The sequence below is a fragment of the Triturus cristatus genome, chromosome 8, assembly GCF_964204655.1.
Source record: "Triturus cristatus chromosome 8, aTriCri1.1, whole genome shotgun sequence".
Taxonomy (NCBI): Eukaryota; Metazoa; Chordata; class Amphibia; order Caudata; family Salamandridae; genus Triturus; species Triturus cristatus.
In genome coordinates, this window is record NC_140591.1 from 1,056,999,317 (window position 1) to 1,057,017,228 (window position 17,912).

General features: G+C 43.9%; 1 protein-coding gene across 1 annotated transcript in view; it reads right to left on the reverse strand.

Annotated features, from left to right (window-relative positions):
• The window catches only part of LOC146805376 (interleukin-18 receptor accessory protein-like), a 253,044-nt gene that overhangs the window by 132,137 nt on the left and 102,995 nt on the right, over positions 1-17,912 (reverse strand). Inside the window, exon 2 of the mRNA XM_085622596.1 lies at positions 13,905-14,040. Within this exon, the coding sequence (XP_085478722.1) occupies positions 13,905-13,971 (67 nt within the window). The 5' untranslated portion in view covers positions 13,972-14,040. The remainder of the gene's footprint in view (positions 1-13,904; positions 14,041-17,912) is intronic.

Below are 17,912 nucleotides of genomic sequence, written 5' to 3' on the forward strand. Positions count from 1 at the left end.
ATAGGCATGCTTCGATCCAGTAGCCGGTTGCGCAGAACCGTCAGTGTAAATGACACAATGGTAATCCTCGAGCGGGCGCAAAGACAGAGGAGCTGGATGAACGAATTCATATTGCAAGAACTCCTGAGTCTGTAGAGCCGCGTCAAAGATATATGTGACGTCGGGCGATGTCAAGGAAGTGGCCCATTGTATCCACCTTGGATGCAAAGCCTTAGAATTAGGTACACTTGCTTACGTCACCGCCTCAAGGGCAGGATATGGTGTTACCACCAACATGCGTTTACCTTGCGATAGCGCTCGTTCTTTCAGAATCGCCATCTGCACTGCCGTCAGAACTTTCTCGACAGCGGAAAATCGCAGTTCAGCCGAAGTGTACAGGTGTGATTTGTAGGCAATGGGGACGGTGTCGCCCTCATTGAACGTTAAGTATGTGAAACCCACTGCGCTTGGCACAATTCTTATGACCAGGTTGGTGTGGTTATCACACGTCAATAAGTATTTTGAAGCAAGAAGGTCAGCTTGCAATGATTGCAATGTAGCTGAATGCTCTGGCAGCCAACATTATTTGGAAAAAGTAGGTTGTACCAAGGCATAAAGCGGCTTCATACACTGGGCATAATCAGGAATGTACGTTCGACCGAAATTCAGAAAGCCCAGCAGAGATTATAATTTCTTCAGTGTTGTAGGAGCACCTAGGCATGCGCATTTCTCTAGGAAGTGCGGAGCCAATCCTCGACCTTCATTGTTGAGTTCATATCCCAAAAACAACACTGTATATTCCGCAATGTGAGACTTCGCAAAGTTGAATTTGTAACCGAAGTCTGCAAACAAAACAATGATGCGATCAACGCGACGCAGATGCGGCCACAACTCGTCATCTGTGAGATAAATATCATCCACATACGAGTACGCATCAGGGTCTATGCTCTCTAACAGAGAGACTACACGAGTGGCAAAGACACCAGGGCTGTTTTTGTAGCCCATCGGTAATCTTTTGAAATGTTTTTGTTTGCCACCCGAGGTAAATGCCGTCCACTCACTACTGAGAGAGGACAGGTTATGGCTGTAAAAGCCGTTGGAAATGTCAAGTGTGGTTTTAAACCATTTCTCATGAAACTATCGACGAGAGCCGAACTGTGGGTATTCTGTACTGCGCATGTCTGGCAATGAGAGTTTAAATGCCGGTAATCCAAAACCAGGCGGTACGACCCGTCAGGCTTCGTCACAGTGAATAAAGGATTATTCATTGGTGACACACATGTTTCAATTACACCTTGATATTCCAATTGTTCAAGGATAGCCGCGACGTGAGGTCTTGCTTCGCGACGCATGGGATTTTGGGGTTGTGGCTGGGGCGTGGACCGCAACGGAATTTCATGGCTGGGGGACAATTTTTCCCAGCCTACCTGATTACGATACAACGCAGGTGCAAGCACCAGAGCCCCCTCCTCAGCGAACTTTTTAGCTTGGTCCTTTGGCACTGTGTGTGCAAAGGACTGGAGGATCACCTCCTCCCCTCTAGGAGCATCTAAAACGAAAGCCGGGGGCCAATCAGCCAATGAAGAGGTCAGATTATCAAAAAAAATCCCTTTAATCGTGCGTTGTATGTCACCTTCAATTAAAAGGACTATATTATATAGTCTGCCAGGGGGAGCCACTCTAGTGTCAGAGGTTTCTACAGTTATGAATGTATTAGTTGCTGTCGCCATCAGATATGGACGCAGTGCTTGTCGCACTACTGTAACTTCCGCCGCATTGTCGAGCAGCGTTAGTGCCCATGTCAGGTTCTGAAGCTGCGTCAGCACCATCTGCGGCATACCTCGCTGTTAGCGCAGCAACTTTCTTCTTCTGAAACGGGGGTCGTTGACGTGCAGACTCGTCCTGCTTTCCTTTGCCGTCAGTCTGACGGGGTTGCTCACAACTTTGGGCACCCCCTCCTTTCCCACGGTCTCCGCCACCGGATTGGGAAGCCGATGCTTCCTGTGAAGAACGAGGAGAGCGTTGTTCAGAAACCTGAAATCTATCAGGTGACTTAATACGAGATCGATTGCGCAGATCATATGTGCGTTCGCTGGACGACTGCACGGGCGAGGCAGGACGAGACCCCTGTTTCTGTTGCTGCTTCCCCTGTTTCTTTGCTCACCAACTTTGTTTAGGAAAATTTGGGCGTTCATCTTTAGTAGACGAGCTCACTTTAGTTTGCTGTACTATATCAGGAACTACCACGGTTGGTTTAACACCCAAGGCACTACGGCCCACGGTCCTATATGCTTGCGCAATTATATTAGCAAACTCCTTGGGCCTGTCGAGTTCATCCACGCGGTCCAGCTTATTAGGTACTTGGAACTGCATGGCATCGCCTTTGAGGTTGCCCATTACCATGGAAGCCACCACATCGAACACTCCGACAAGCCTCATTCCTAATTCAACAGCAGCCTCCGCTCCGTGATTCTCTTGAACACGTTTGATGACGGAGGGTAGTACAGACATAGACGGAGTGCCGAAGCACTTTGAGTAGGTCGCGACAAAGACCTTGCCCCAGTTTGTGCAATCGGCCATATCTGGGACCAAGTCTTTTGGCAAAATAATGGTGAGAATCCTGTGTTTCTCCACAGGAGTGGTATGCGGAAAAACCGCCTCCAGTTGGTCAAATTTCTCAGCAAGCCAATAAGGAAAATCATCCTTATTTTGGGGGCGCTTGCCCATCACCGAATTAACCATAACAGGACTAATAACCACCGAATGGTGGTCTGTTGGTTGTCCCGCAACAGCAGGTGCCCCCACCTGCACGTTGCGTGACACGTACTGCACTAAAGCCCTATGAACTGTAATCAGGGCTGTGTGTAGCACTTGCAACTCAGCCACCGCCACCGTGAGATAACGGGGATGAGGCGTAAAGCCAGCCAGCACCGGACATGTGGCCCCTGCAATAGACAACGGGCCCATTCTAGCCGGTGCAACCGCATGGGGAAGGGCGCCATTAAACCAAATGGTATGCTGCCAGGCAGAGATAGGAATGTCTTGTGTCCTATACGGTGTATAGACCGCAGGTAGCTGCGTGTGAGTAAAGGAGTGAACGTATCATCATCATCCACCGCCGGAAAAGTCACCCAACAACTCATATGGGTAAGACGCATCAGCACCCACCACAAAAATAACAGCCATCCCATCATCTGGCACCCCATACGTCGTCAAATGACGGCGCAGAGGTGTACGACTATGCGCGGCTATTTCGACCGCCATAAGGACACACTAAAGAGTATCAACGATATCAACAGTAGCACTGAGGTTCAGTAAAATTAACCTTTTTAATGATCAAGCTTGAAAGAACCTAGTAGTCGAAACACAGGTAGGTTAAACCGTCACTCCCGTTAACCGGAAACCAGAATGAGGGTGTTGTGGACTAATATAAGCACTACTAAGGCGTTTCAATTCAATAGACGTTAGGTGCGCCATGTTGCAGGTATTCTGCTTATGTACAGAACTATGCACAGGAAACCAGGACCTCAGTGAATTGTGGTGTACCAAAAACTCACCTCAGAACCCAGAACCCCTTATCCGACCAGCATCAGTGTCCCATTCGTTATCCAAGTTTTATCTCGGCGGTCCCAATGTATAGACAACCCAAGCGACTTAGGGTATTCTCAGGAATGGTGGGAATCAGAAATACCTCTTCGTAATTATTCTCATATCAGTCCACAACAGAATAAACAGAGACACGATAAAGTTTAAGGAGTTTATTTTATAAACCTTGTGTCCTAAGATGCAGTACTTTGGCTAACATAAGCAGACAAATGAGTGATGTCATGAGTGATGTCACTGACCATGTCATGAGTGATGTAATATGTGACGTCATTAGCAGTGCATTGCGGGCGCGCGAGTTATAGTTAGCTGAACTAACTATAACGGGGGAATTTCAATGGTTTTGTACGAGTGAAAAGTCCAGCTAACTATAACACCCCTGAAACCTATGGTTTTTTCAGTGAATTTCTGAGGTTTTTTAAATGCTAAATCCTAACTATAACGTGCCTGAAACCTATGGTTTTTTCTGTGAATTTCAAAGGTTTTTTAAATGCTAATTTCTAACTATGCCTACAGAGATAGGACATGTGAAGAAAGAAGAAAAAATGCACAGAAAGAAAAAAAAGAAGTGCAGAAAGAAGCAACAGAAGTCCTCAAAGACGAAGAAAAGTGCAGGAAGAAGGATAACGTGCAGAAAGAACAAAAAGAAGAGCAGAAAGAAGCCTTGTTGCAAAATCATCCTGTACCCTCAACTTTTTCAGACAGATACTGGTGGTAACTGAGTCTGACTAACCAGTCCTAGAGCCAGTGCTATGTTAAAAGACACTTAGAATACAGTGAAAACACCTACATACACTAGGGAACATTATGCGTTGGGGTCCCCCTGTGATTAGCATGACCTCCTCTGTAAGCCCCTAGTATATAATAGGGCAGGGGGATTAAAACTACCTCTTAAAACAGGCCACAGGGCGTTTTTGCACACGTTAACTCAGGCCCCGTCCCCTCCCTTCACCACTGTGTAAACACGCCCTGTGTCCGTTTTTAGTTGGGAGATTAAGTTCATTTGAATCCTGAGGGTCCCTAGGGTCCAAGTAGCCCACTAGGTACCTCCAGTAAGTGCCACAAAGCTGCGTTGCAGAGAGGTGTAAAAAGTGGCACGGCCTGAACCACCTCTCTGCGATGCAGCTCAGTGGCGCTTACTGGAAGCACTTGGTGGGCTAGTTAGCCCCCAGGGGCCCTCAGTATTGAAGGGAAATTATATCCCCAATTTAAAACGTGCCATAGTGCGTGTTTGCACACGTCACCTCAGGCCCCGTCCCCTCCCTTCACCACTGTGTAAACGCGCCCTGTGGCTGTTCTAAGTTGAGAGATTAAGTCCCCTTGAATCCTAAGGGTCCCTAGGGTCAAACTAGAACACTAGGTACCTCCAGTAAGCGCCACAGAGCTGCGTTGCAGAGAGGTGTAAAAAGGGGCTTGGCCTCAGAACACCTGTCTGCAGCGCAGCTCCCTGGCGCATACTGGAGATGCCTGTTGGGCTAGTTGGCCCTCAGGGACCCTCAGTATTGAAGAGGAATTAATTCTCCAACTTACAATTCGCCAGGGGGCGCGTTTGCATAGTGCTGCAAGGAGGGGGCGTGGCCTCCGGCACGATGCCAGTCTTTTATTTATTTTAATTTTTTAAGAAGGGGGGCTGTGTGGTTCCCCTTCTTATTCTAATTTATTGGCCCTGATGACCCCATCCCCCAGGGCCTGTCTCCTAATTATATTTTTTTGACCCCAATCCCCAGGGCTGGCCACTGTTTTTTATTATTTTTTAAAAATATATATTTATAGACACACCTAGGACATGCTGGACAAGCCGTACGTACCTATCACCATGACGATTTGCGTGATATTCATTAAAAGGCGACTATGCATACAATGAATCCACGTGGAATGTATTTACACCACTAGTGAAGCTCTGACATGTCTGATGCCCTACCGTGCCTAATCCCGGTAGACACCCTTGTCGTTTATTTATACAAACATGGGTAGCTATTGACGGTCACATTTAATACACATGCACACCAAGCCATTCAAAGGGGATTCGACAAAAATTCGACCAAAACTATGCAAGAAACCCCCCTCACGGTTAATAAAACACACATCCACTGCCGGATGTGTAATACTTTTTATTTTACTCTCTGGAAAGGGGACGAACATCACTTGAGAGTCACAGCGCGCTCCTGGCAGAGCCCAATGCTGTGTTACACCCACCATTGCCTGCTGAGTGCCACACACCTCTGTGTTGTATTCCCCTAGCTAGTGCATATGCTATGACACTCTCTAGCCCATGTGCACTGTAACACCACCCGTGAATATGTCATGCCACACTTGTCTTCGCACGGGTTATATTGCCCCATCTAACGTGCCTTCCTCGATGCCTATGTTATAACGCATAGTGCTATGCCATACGGGGAACAACCTTTACAACGCAACTTTTACAACGCACTACCTTTACAACGCATTTTTTACAACGCATAATCCATTACAACGCATGACATTACAACGCATGACACTACAACGCATTTTTAAAAACTACCTTTACAACGCATTCCATTACAACGCATACTACCATTACAACGCATACCATTACAACGCATAATATTACACTACACTATCCAACACTTACCCTACTGATGCACCCCCTGGAGTTAGAATAGTAATTTTTACCCCTATACTATCCAACACTTACCCTACTGTTGCACCCCCTGGAGTTAGAATAGTAATTTTTACCCCTATACTATCCAACACTTACCCTACTGTTGCACCCCCTGGAGTTAGAATAGTAATTTTTACCCCTATACTATCCAACACTTACCCTACTGTTGCACCCCCTGGAGTTAGAATAGTAATTTTTACCCCTATTCTATCCAACACTTACCCTACTGTTGCACCCCCTGGAGTTAGAATAGTAATTTTTACCCCTATACTATCCAACACTTACCCTACTGTTGCACCCCCTGGAGTTAGAATAGTAATTTTTACCCCTATTCTATCCAACACTTACCCTACTGTTGCACCCCCTGGAGTTAGAATAGTAATTTTTACCCCTATACTATCCAACACTTACCCTACTGTTGCACCCCCTGGAGTTAGAATAGTAATTTTTACCCCTATACTATCCAACACTTACCCTACTGTTGCACCCCCTGGAGTTAGAATAGTAATTTTTACCCCTATACTATCCAACAATTACCCTACTGTTGCACCCCCTGGAGTTAGAATAGTAATTTTTACCCCTATACTATCCAACACTTACCCTACTGTTGCACCCCCTGGAGTTAGAATAGTAATTTTTACCCCTATACTATCCAACACTTACCCTACTGTTGCACCCCCTGGAGTTAGAAAAGTAACTTTTACCCCTATACTATCTAATACTTACCTTAAATGTAATTTAATATTATGCGTTGTAATGGTATGCGTTGTAAAGGTAGTATGCGTTGTAATGGAAATGCGTTGTAAAGGTATTTTTTAAAAATGCGTTGTAGTGTCCTGCGTTGTAATGTCATGCGTTGTAATGGATTATGCGTTGTAAAAAATGCGTTGTAAGTGCATGCGTTGTAAAAGTGTGCGTTGTAATGTCATACATCCATGCCATACATATTATAATCTGGGATCCATATCTTTGTCACAGTGCATATGCAACGTTACACTCCCCAGCACATATTTTATATTACAACTTTAGAGACTAGTTAGGTTACACAACACTGCCCTGTGCATATTACACTCCAAGGCGCATAACGCATAGCACGCGCTAGTGCCTGTGCTATCTCGTGCTCTCCAATTAATCTGTAATTGCGCACAATGTATTGTATATTATATTTCACGCCCGGTTCATCTTATATCACACTTTTTGGTGCATAGTTTATACCATACACTATATCTAGTTTTCATTTTCAATCGTGCTCTCAGGACTATGTTCTATATAACACTCTGTTCACCTACCCTTTTCACGGGCATTACATTTTGCGATAGGGGGTGGAGGGTCAGGGGGTGTTTCTGCCAAGTGAGCCTGGAGTCACAGTCACAAACGTCCTCTTCTTCGTGAATAAAAGTGAGATTATGCTGCATACTTGTTCATATTTTAAGTAGTTCGCACAGACACACGTTTTAAAAACAATAAAGTTCCTAATACCCGCCTTCTCTGAACAGTTAGCTTGCTGCCCCATCCCCCTCCTCCCTATCCTCTGTTGTGTGAATCCATGGACTAGCCTCCTCCCTCCTGCCATGCATGGTCTGATGTGCTGCCACTGCCCTCAATTTAGTATGATGTACCAGTCCACTCCTCCTGCCCTCCATTGCCCAATTCTATACCCCATCATTGACCTCCTGCTTAAACTCTGTGCTTAGCTTGTCGCCCCTATTCTCCTTCCCCCTGCCCTCCGATGTCTTTGTGCATGCCCCTGCTCCATCCTTTTTGCCCACCATGTTCCATGGACCTGCCACTCCTATCTCCTCTGAGTGTTCTGTTGAGCTGCCACTCCCCTCCCACCTGCCTAGCATTGTCAGATGCCTGTAACCTGTCCCTGCCACCTCCACCCTGCCTGTTCACATGCCATGCCCCTATCCTCTTCCTCCTGTCCTACATGGTCCATTGTACTGCCACACCCTTCTGCCCTCCCTGGTCTGTTGTGCTGCAACTGCTCCTCCTGCCTGCCCCATGCGGTCTGTTGTGAGGCCCCTTCCCCTGAACTTTCTTGTCTGTGCACAGGTCCTGACCCTCCCTTCTATCCTCCATCGTCCTTTGTGCATGCCCCTGCACCCTCCTTCTTGCCCATCATAGCCATTGTGCTGCCACTAACCCTCCCACTTGCCATGCATGTTCTTCTGTGCTGCCATGGCCCCTCCCACCTTCCCTGTGTGGTCAGTTAGCTGCCCCTGACCCCCTCCCACCTTCCCTCCATGGTCTGTGTGTATGCCATCACAGTCTCAGTGTTGCTCTTCATGGTGTGTCTTGCTTCTAGTGCCCATCCTGCCTGACCTCCATTGCTATCTTGCTGCTCCTGCCCTGCCCCCTTGCCCCCAGCCCTCTGTTTACATGAGCAGACCCCTACTCCCTCCCTCCTGGCTTGTCTGTTCCGTTGTAATGCCCCTGATCCGTCCCTCCTGCCCTTTATGGTCTTTTACACTGCAGCTTTCTCTCCTGTCTGTCCATTATGGTCAGCTAGCTACCATTGCCTCTTGACCCTCTGTTCTCTGTTGTCCATGTGCATGGTCCTGTCCCCTCCCTCTTGCTTTCTATGGATTGTTGTGCTGCACTCCTGTCCCGCATGCCCTGTGTGGTGTATTGTGCTGCTGCAAACCCTGATGCCTGCCCTGCAGGGTCAGTTTGGTGCACCTCTCCATGTCCCTCCTGTCCTCTGTTATCCAAGTCCATGTCCCTACCCCATTTCCTTCCATGATCCAATGTACCATACTTGCGAACATTTTGAACTTGGTAAGAGGGAGATTTTGAAAAAAAACTGGGATATTGATTTTCCCCTTTGAGTTACATTGAAAAAGAGGAGATTGTAGACAGGAGACAGATCAAATAAAGCCCATTTGAGCTTAAAAACATTGGACATTTCTTGGCTGAATCGGGTCTGTTGGCATGTATGGTTGTACTACCATTGCCTCTTCCTTCTGCCCACAATGGTCTATTACATTGCCACAGCCTCTCTTGCAAGTCCTGTATTGTTGGTTTGTTGCCCCTGCCCCCCTTTCCACTGCCCTCCATATTCTGTTGTGCTGCCACGGCCCTTCCTGCCTGCTCAGTGTGGTTAAATTGTACCTTTGCACCCTTCTACCTGCCTTCAATTTTCAGAGTCCGTGCCCATGGCCTCTGCCTCTCAACAGTATCCTAATGAACAACTAGATTGCTAACATTCTATATTTATTACAAAAGTGTGGAACGCCTGACGTCATCTTGATGTAATCAAAACTGTAATACCTAGAGCATTTCCTTTAGAAATTACATATACGAGAGGGTCTTATTGGCATCAAAATTATGGTTAGTGCTCTAAAAGACTAAAATAAGGACATATTTTCTGAGTTTTCAAATAGCGACAAAGCACTTTTAAATTCTTTGTTATCTTTATGTTTTTTTATCCAGTTGACCACTTGATTAAATGTTGCACTTAGGGGAGAGGATGTGGTGTTATTTCCAGAACTGCAGACTTTGCAACTGGGGAACCAGGTTGGAGTTTCTGCTTCAGCTCGACATTCTGTGATTCTGGTCAAATCACTTAGTCTCCCCATGTCTACAACCAAAAGGAATTTGTTCTTGTGTGATGTAACCAATGCTCATGTAAAGCACTCCAATACCTGACAAGTCTGCACTATATAACACTGCAAAAACACAAAATAATAAGTGTTTTGCACACTTCTGTCATTGGGCTATATTTGGGCTACATCTGGGTGATTTTGGGCTACTTTTGGGCTACATTTGGGCTCTTTTGTTTCCGGTGGCCATCTTGGGAGATTTATTTGTTATGAAGTTTCCTAATTTCCTCATGTACTGCAGTCTCCTCAGTAGGAAATGCTTTCAGTTTTTTACTTTGATTCCATCATGAAGGTATTCAGATATGTCTCACATTTGCCATAAATTCTGAATGTTAGCACTCTTGTTGCTCATTAGATCACTGTAGTAAAACTACTGTTCACCATGGAAGTGTGCTCCTGGTATTAAAAGTGCATGTTTCAGTCTGCATGTCAGAATTTTTTAATGAAATAGAAGAGGATTTGAGAAGTCACTCAAAATGTGCCCTCATTTTCTTTCTTCGGCATTAATCATAATTTCTATGGCAAAATGAACCCCCTCATTGTGTTCCTTTTTAAATTAAATGTTTTAAGAGTTACCAGTTTATTCCAATCAAGATGGCTTCAGGTATGCCATACTTTTGTCATAATGAAGACAATAAGCGCTGTAGTTGTTTTTAAGGACACTCTGGGACATTCTGTCATTGGGCAATACTTGGGCTACATCTGGGTGATATTTGGGCTACATTTGGGCTCTTTTGTCTCTGGTGGCCATCTTGGGAGACTTATTCTGCAGCACTAATCATACTTTTTATGGAAAAATGAACCCCCTCATTTTGTTCCTTTTTAAATTAAATGTTTTAAGAGTTACCACTTTAATCCAAGCAAGATGGCTTCAGGTGTGCCATATGTTTATCATAAGTAGGACTGTTAGCGCTCCAGTTTTTCTTTGGAACACTCTGGGAAGCTGCAGTAGAACACAAAGGAATCAACTGACAGTCTCTGCCCTTGTTGGATGTACATGTTTTACTGAGAATGTCAGACTTCATTCTCACATGACTGAGAAAGATAATGTGAATTTACAGAAAATAAGCTCTCAGTTTAGCTTATAGATCACCTTCCAAAACTCTGTGGGAAAAGCATGAGAAAATATTTTTCTCTCAATCATGATATCCCAGCAGAAGGCTTTTTCACATGGTGAAATCACCTTAGAACATACCACAATTCCTAAAATGAGTATGGTACCATCAACAAATGATTTATAACGTAACTAAAGTCTTAAAACCTTCTATTAACTGCAATGCTTTTTAATGAGGTGCTATCATGTATATTGGTCCCAAGATGGCTGCCAACACTTCTTGGATGAAGTGCTGACAGCCAATCAGATCTCAGGATGAGATGTGTGGTTAGGCTCCGCCCACATATATATATGATTTTACTTTTGATTTTCTCAGGAACTACTGAACAGATTGACACCAGACCTGCAAAAGGCACTTCCCTGACCTGAGGACTACCTCTCTGCCAAATTTCAAGTAATTCTGTTCAGCCGTTCGGGCTGTACCTTGGACTAAAGGTCCCTATGGAAAATTGCATGGGGAAAACACTTTTTGGGACCCCCTTTTTTCTCAGCCCCCGCTTGACGAATCCCCCCGAGACTTTCAGGGTAGGAGCGGAGCGGAGCGCCCCACCTATTTTGAAAATTTCGCGAGGATTCGTCAACCGGCGCCAAAGTTATTCCAAATAGAATGTTGCGGATTTCCTATGGAAACACAGTCCTAACTATAACTATCTACTGGTGACCGCCAGTAGATAATATATATAGGAGAACTACTTTGTGTTTTGACACTCTCGTTGTGAAAGGAGAGCAAGTCATAACTCATAGTGAAGTTAGCCAATGGCTTAAGATGACTGACAATTGCCCCTTGATGCATGTTGGAGTGGGTGGAAGAAAATGTGAATTACAGAACCACAGATTAATGTACTAAATCTTAATGAAATCCCCAATAGATAACTATGTTATACACATAATCTAGTCAAATCAAAAGGTTTGGGCTACGCAGACATAAAAAAAGCCAATAGGTCTGGCATTGGTAGCCAGCCTCATACAAGAAAGAAAGAAAAAAAGAAAGAAAGAGAAAGGCAAGAATAGAGAAGGAAGGAAAGAAGGAGGAAGGCAAGAAAGAAAGAATTAAAAGGAGGGCAAGAAAGCAAAAAGAAAGAAGGAGGAATGAAGGGAACAAGGAAAGGAAGAAATAAAGGCAGAACGGAAGGAAAGAAAAGAAGAAATAAAGTAAAAAACAAACAAACAAACAAAGCAAGAAAAAAGAAAGAAGGACTAAAGGATGAATTTAAGAAATATATAACAAGAAGGGCAATAAATCAAAAATGAAAGAAGGAAACAAGGAGGAAGGAAGGAAGGAAGGAAGGAAGGAAGGAAGGAAGGAAGGAAGGAAGGAAGGAAGGAAAGGCAGAAATAAAGGTGGAAAAAGAAAGCAAAGAGAAAGGAAAGAAAGGAAGGAAAGAAAGAAAAAAGGAATAAAAGAGGGAAGATAGAAAGAAGAGGAATAAATGAGGAAAGAAGGAAGAAAGAAATGCAAGAAAGAAAGAACGGCAACAAAAATGAGGAAGGTAAAAAGAAAAATGAAAGACGGAGAAGGGAAGAAAATAGGAAAGAAAGAAATAAAGAAAAAATAAGAAAAGATAGAAAGATAGGGGTGCAAAGATAGAGTACCTTCATGAGCTTATATTCAGAGTTTATGTGAGGAGCTTGTATGGTATGAAAATGCAGCAAGCCATTTCAAAAGAAAATAACAGCATTAGCAGGAGACAGGATCTGATAAAGCTAGAATGTGTTCTGTACTCTCATCTAGTGGAAAGTGCCCTGCTATCACCTCAGACTCTGCAACAAAGGTAATATTAAAGTTGTAATAAAGTTAATACACCAAAAAACACTGACACTGAAGGGAACTACCTCATGTGTGGATGTGCTCATTGCAGAAGGGCTAAATGCAGTCACTCAAAAGGAAGTTAGCTCATGGCTGAAGTAGGCTGACCCATTTCCCCCAACCTGTATGCTGTGTTTGGAGGAAGCAATATGTGAATGATACAAAAACAAACCAATAGCAGAAGACAGGTGTTTGCAAGCTCCTTTATGAAAAAATATTATACTTATAATTTTAATAAAATCAAAAGGTGTTGGCGAACGCCAGATCTAATTACAAAAAAGCCACTCTAACAGGATTTACAATACAATTAGCAAGTGCTAGGGAATGATAAAAACACAAATGTGCCCTGTGCTCAACACAGAAGAAGTGATAAAAAGCCTCCTGCTAGCACATCAGACTCAATCACAAAGGCAACACTAAAGCTACAAAGTGATAACCAAAACACTAGCACTAAAGAAAAGTACCTTATGTGCGTTGTGCTACGCATGAAGGAGCAAAATGCAGCCAATCAAAGTGTAGTTATCCAGTGGCTGACCAGGACTGACACCCTGCCCCATGCTATATGGTATAGTGGGGGATGCAAAATGTGAATGACACACCAACAGACCAATGGATGAAGATAGATGGCTGAAAGCCACTTTAAATAAGTATATTACAGTTCTATTTTCTTTAACAACTAAAACATCTCTCGGCTAACGCCACACTTAAAAAAGTAGCTTTAACAAAAAGATTTTATGAGAAATGTCTTCTGCTAAAATTATTCGGTGCAAACCAATTCTCAGTTAGTAAAGGTTTTGTAAAAGTGACAAACTTTCAATGTCATGAATTTGCAGAATGCTTTGCTTACAAAAGTTTCTAGCAAAATTTTAATTTTGCACAACTGATGTCTTAAGTAGATACTTAGAAATCTCCAACATACTTTTATATCAAAGACAATGCAAAAATGTCTCTAATTAGGATGAGCTGAGCGCATGAGAAGAAGAGAGTTACACCAAGTACTAATGTTTATTGTGAATTTTCCGTTGACTGAGAGAGAAAGTGGGTCCTTATCTTCCTCTTCACCTGAGTCACCGAAGCAACGGTTTATTCTGTTGAATAAAAGTTCTTCTGAATAAAATCTTTTCGACAAGATGTAAAATAAGAAAATAAGCTCACCTGATGCAATCCCTTCTGCGCCCTTGACTAACACCAAAGTCCAAAATACGATGAACGTGAGCTCCATGGTTGCTGCGTCACAAGTCTCCGATAAGTCGAAGAATATCAGGATGAAACGATGAACATTTTTCCTTCTCTAAAGGAGACAAAAACAATACTCGGCTAACTACGTGCACCACATACAGTACATATTTGACCAGCTTTGACATGCTCGGCGTTTTATTTGTGAGAAACGCCTTTATTGCTCAAGAACAATATGTTCGAAATGATGACTGAAATTGTTGTGCAGGACTTAATGACGAGCGTTTTTCTTTTGGGCGTGTGCGAAAACACGATCTTACCTACGGTCTCAAGCTATAGTTACATAATTAAAGAGACCGTGTTCGGATGCGGATACGTGTTGGCTGATATGGAATTCCATTGAGCTATTTAAGTAGATCTAGGAACAGTTACAAGCATCTGAAGTGACACCTGGAAATATTTTCGAAGAACTTGTTTGACAACTTGTAACATATTAGATTATTTTCGATTGACAAAACGTGTTTTAGGCTAAATATATTCCATTTTTACATAATATATTATATTATTTGTTGCACATTATACTCACTGTCAAAAGAAGTATTTATTTTGACTAAGATTTTAAGCAGTCAGACTTCCTCTTTGATCTCTGGTCTTGTCTTCTTTTTGAATTCATTCTTTCTCTCTCTCTCTCTCACACCCTCTGTCTCTTCCTCTATGTCTTTCTCTTTCTCCTTCTCTCCCTATCTCTCCCTCTGTTTGCCTCTCTCTGTCTGTCTCTCTTTCACCCTCTGTGCTTTTCTCTCTGTCTCACTCCTGCCCAAACCTATGTCATAATCCTTCAAACAGTGAATATACTACTAGAACGTGATTAATCTTAATTAGGGTTTCCGGTTTTATGGTATTTTTTTTTAAACATTTCCGTCTGTATTTATACATATTTATTTGTTGGCCACCTTATTGGTATTTATCCATTTTTAGTTTGTTTTTTGAGAATAAATGGCGTTGTGAATTGGTATATGCACAATTTTCTGCATTTTAAAAATAAATACAGACAGGAAATACACATTTTTCTGCTTTTAAAAATAAATACAGACAGGAAATACATTGTTTTCTGTCTGTATTTATCTGTAAAAACCTGTAAAAGTGGAAAACTGGGAGCCTTAATCTTTATGAACGGAAATCTTAATGAAAATACTAGCATACAAAATATAAGACCACAAGTAACATAGAACAAAGATCAGGATGATAGATAATTAATGTATCTGTTTATTGGCATCACCTCAAACATAGCAGGACTATTTCGAACAGTGTTCCCCACTTAGAGATGCTCCATCTCTGAACGGGGCCACAGGGAGTCAGGGAGTCAGAATGTTCAACAATAGAAGGGATGTCTTAATGTGAGCACTGACTGGGCTCCCATAAGACCCAACACACTGATCCTTTAGAGTTCACTGGATTTCTCTGGAAATATCTTAGATTATTGTGAGATTGTGAGATGTGTGTACAACAATAGGGGATCGACAATGCAGTTAAGAAATAAAGAACTTAAAGGTCAAAAACAAGATTAATAGCAATGATAAACTCTGGAAAAAAAACAAGACAAATCACAAGCCAAGGAAAATGGAGCAATGTGAAAAATGCAAGGAAGCAATATGTCTTAGTCATTTTACCAACTTAAATGGCTCAAAAGCATTGAGTCTTCAGTGAAGTGATGTTCAATGTAGGTTGAACCACTTAGGGGCATATTGTTGAGCTGCAATTAATGTCTAATGCAAGCAGATTGATGTTTATGGACACCAGCAATTACTGTTTAAAGTCTTTGATTTAGTCAACTGTGGTGGCTACACATCTATGCTGGTGTGATGATTAACAATCAGCTCTGACGCTGCCTTGAACATAGAGTCTTAAAACTTTGATGAATCAAAACAAGCTAAAGGTTCAGAAATTCCCATCCAGAACGAGTGTTGAAATCAAAGTGACTAGTTTTACTGACCTCAACTTCATTTAGCATTCACTCTCAGTAGCTCCATCTGAGTTTAGACTATTCTTAGTGCCCTCAATACTGAGTGTTCAAGGCAACTTCCTTCCAGGTAGTTCAGGAATATCCAGAAGAGTTTTGACTCTTCTCACTCATCAACCCCTTCTCAGAAGATGTGCTCAAATCCTCCTGGGAACACTACGACAGGAAACTAGGGAGTATATTCTCAAGAACGTGTGATAACCATCACAAATTTAGGGTAGCGCAACTTTGCATTTGGCAGTCCATCGCGGGAAAACAACACCATGTTAACGTGGTATTCACAAGCCGGCGGCACCATGCGATAGTCCCACGACAACGTGTCAAACGTCCGTGATAAAGTCAACGCGATGCCGCAAAAATCCGAAACACCAATGCTAAAAAAGTAGCGATGAGTCCAACCGTGATACAGAAATCAGCAATAACCAGCAACTGTCATGCAATACCCATGGGTCATGCGTGAAAATGCGCCATAAAAGCAACTTTAAAAAAAGGATATAAAATAGAAACTGCGTAGCACCATGGATGCTCCCGGAACGAGTGCAAAGGCCAACGCGAACCCCACAAGCCCCACAGAACACCACCAAGGAACCTCGGGGTCGGGGATGGGCAAGGAGAACAGGAAGAGGAAGACGGGGTGCAGTCCGCAGGAAAAGAAGATCAGCGTCACGGAGGTGACAGAACACCACCATCCACTGAAAATCAACATGACAAATGTGAATGCAGTCAGAGTGTTGAGGAGGCCTATGGAGGAGGACAAGAGGCGCTGGCACGATGTGAAAAGACAAACCAAGTACAAACCCGCTGCAACAGGAAGGCAGCAAATGCGACAGGAGGTGGGAGTCCTGCCCCACAGGAGGAACCGGAGGAAATGGAGGCCACAGTCATCAGGGTGGAGACAGCGCAAGCAGTTGGGAGTCCGGACACAGCTCGATAGGAACTGACACAACATCCACCGGTTGAGCAACGACCAGGGAATGGGGGGACGGGGGAGATGGGCACAATGGCACACATGCACACAATGACCTTGGAACATGTCCCTGATCCCCGTGGCACACTGCAGCACACACACATAGCAACAACAGCACATACCACGACAATGTGTCACAAAGTGCAACACCAACACTGCAGAATAGAGGACACAACTGGGTCCGCAAATGCGCAGGAACAGGCCATTCACATGTAACACAGCAGGAAACTGCGCGATGGAAATGCAAGTGTACATCCTCACCTACGTCATGTACCTCAAAAGTCCACCGTCCCGCATCACATATGCAGCACCTCTGAAACAGTCCCAATGTACATCGTCATACAATCTGCATGTTAACCAGAACAATGCGCCAAAACACATGTCAACACAATGTCGACATGCATCTCCCCTTCGCATTGCAGAGGGGCAAACAACACCTCCAGCAGAGCAGACCAGACTACTCATCAGTGATGCTGGAGAGGATCACCACACCTTCGACACCGACGCCCTACAACAGCCCATGGAAATCTTAGGTCGACCCACACCCAGGAGCAGTGCAGCCAAGCCACATAGAGGAGACACCAACCCCTGCACAGACCACACAGCAGGAAGCACCCGCCACCATGGCTGTCTACCAACACCCCACCTCGGCACACATCGCATTCCAATGCCAGGTGTCAAAATGCCAAAAGGAGGTGGCCAAACAGGTGCAGGTGGGGTCAGAGCACATGGAACCCAAACAAGAGCACACACATGGGTGTTCAAGTCCCACACCCCACAAAGTAGACACACACCTAGACAGAGACACATGCATACTTCCTGCAAAGAACCACACCCAGAGCCCAGGAATTATCATACACACCCCCACGTTGGACCTCCATATGACAGCCCAGTCCACTCCTCCCATGCATTGAGCGGTTGACAACGAAGCTGCATGTCCAAGGTCTTACCCACTGCCAAAGGTAGAATGGTTGGGCACGATGTACACAGCACAATGTAA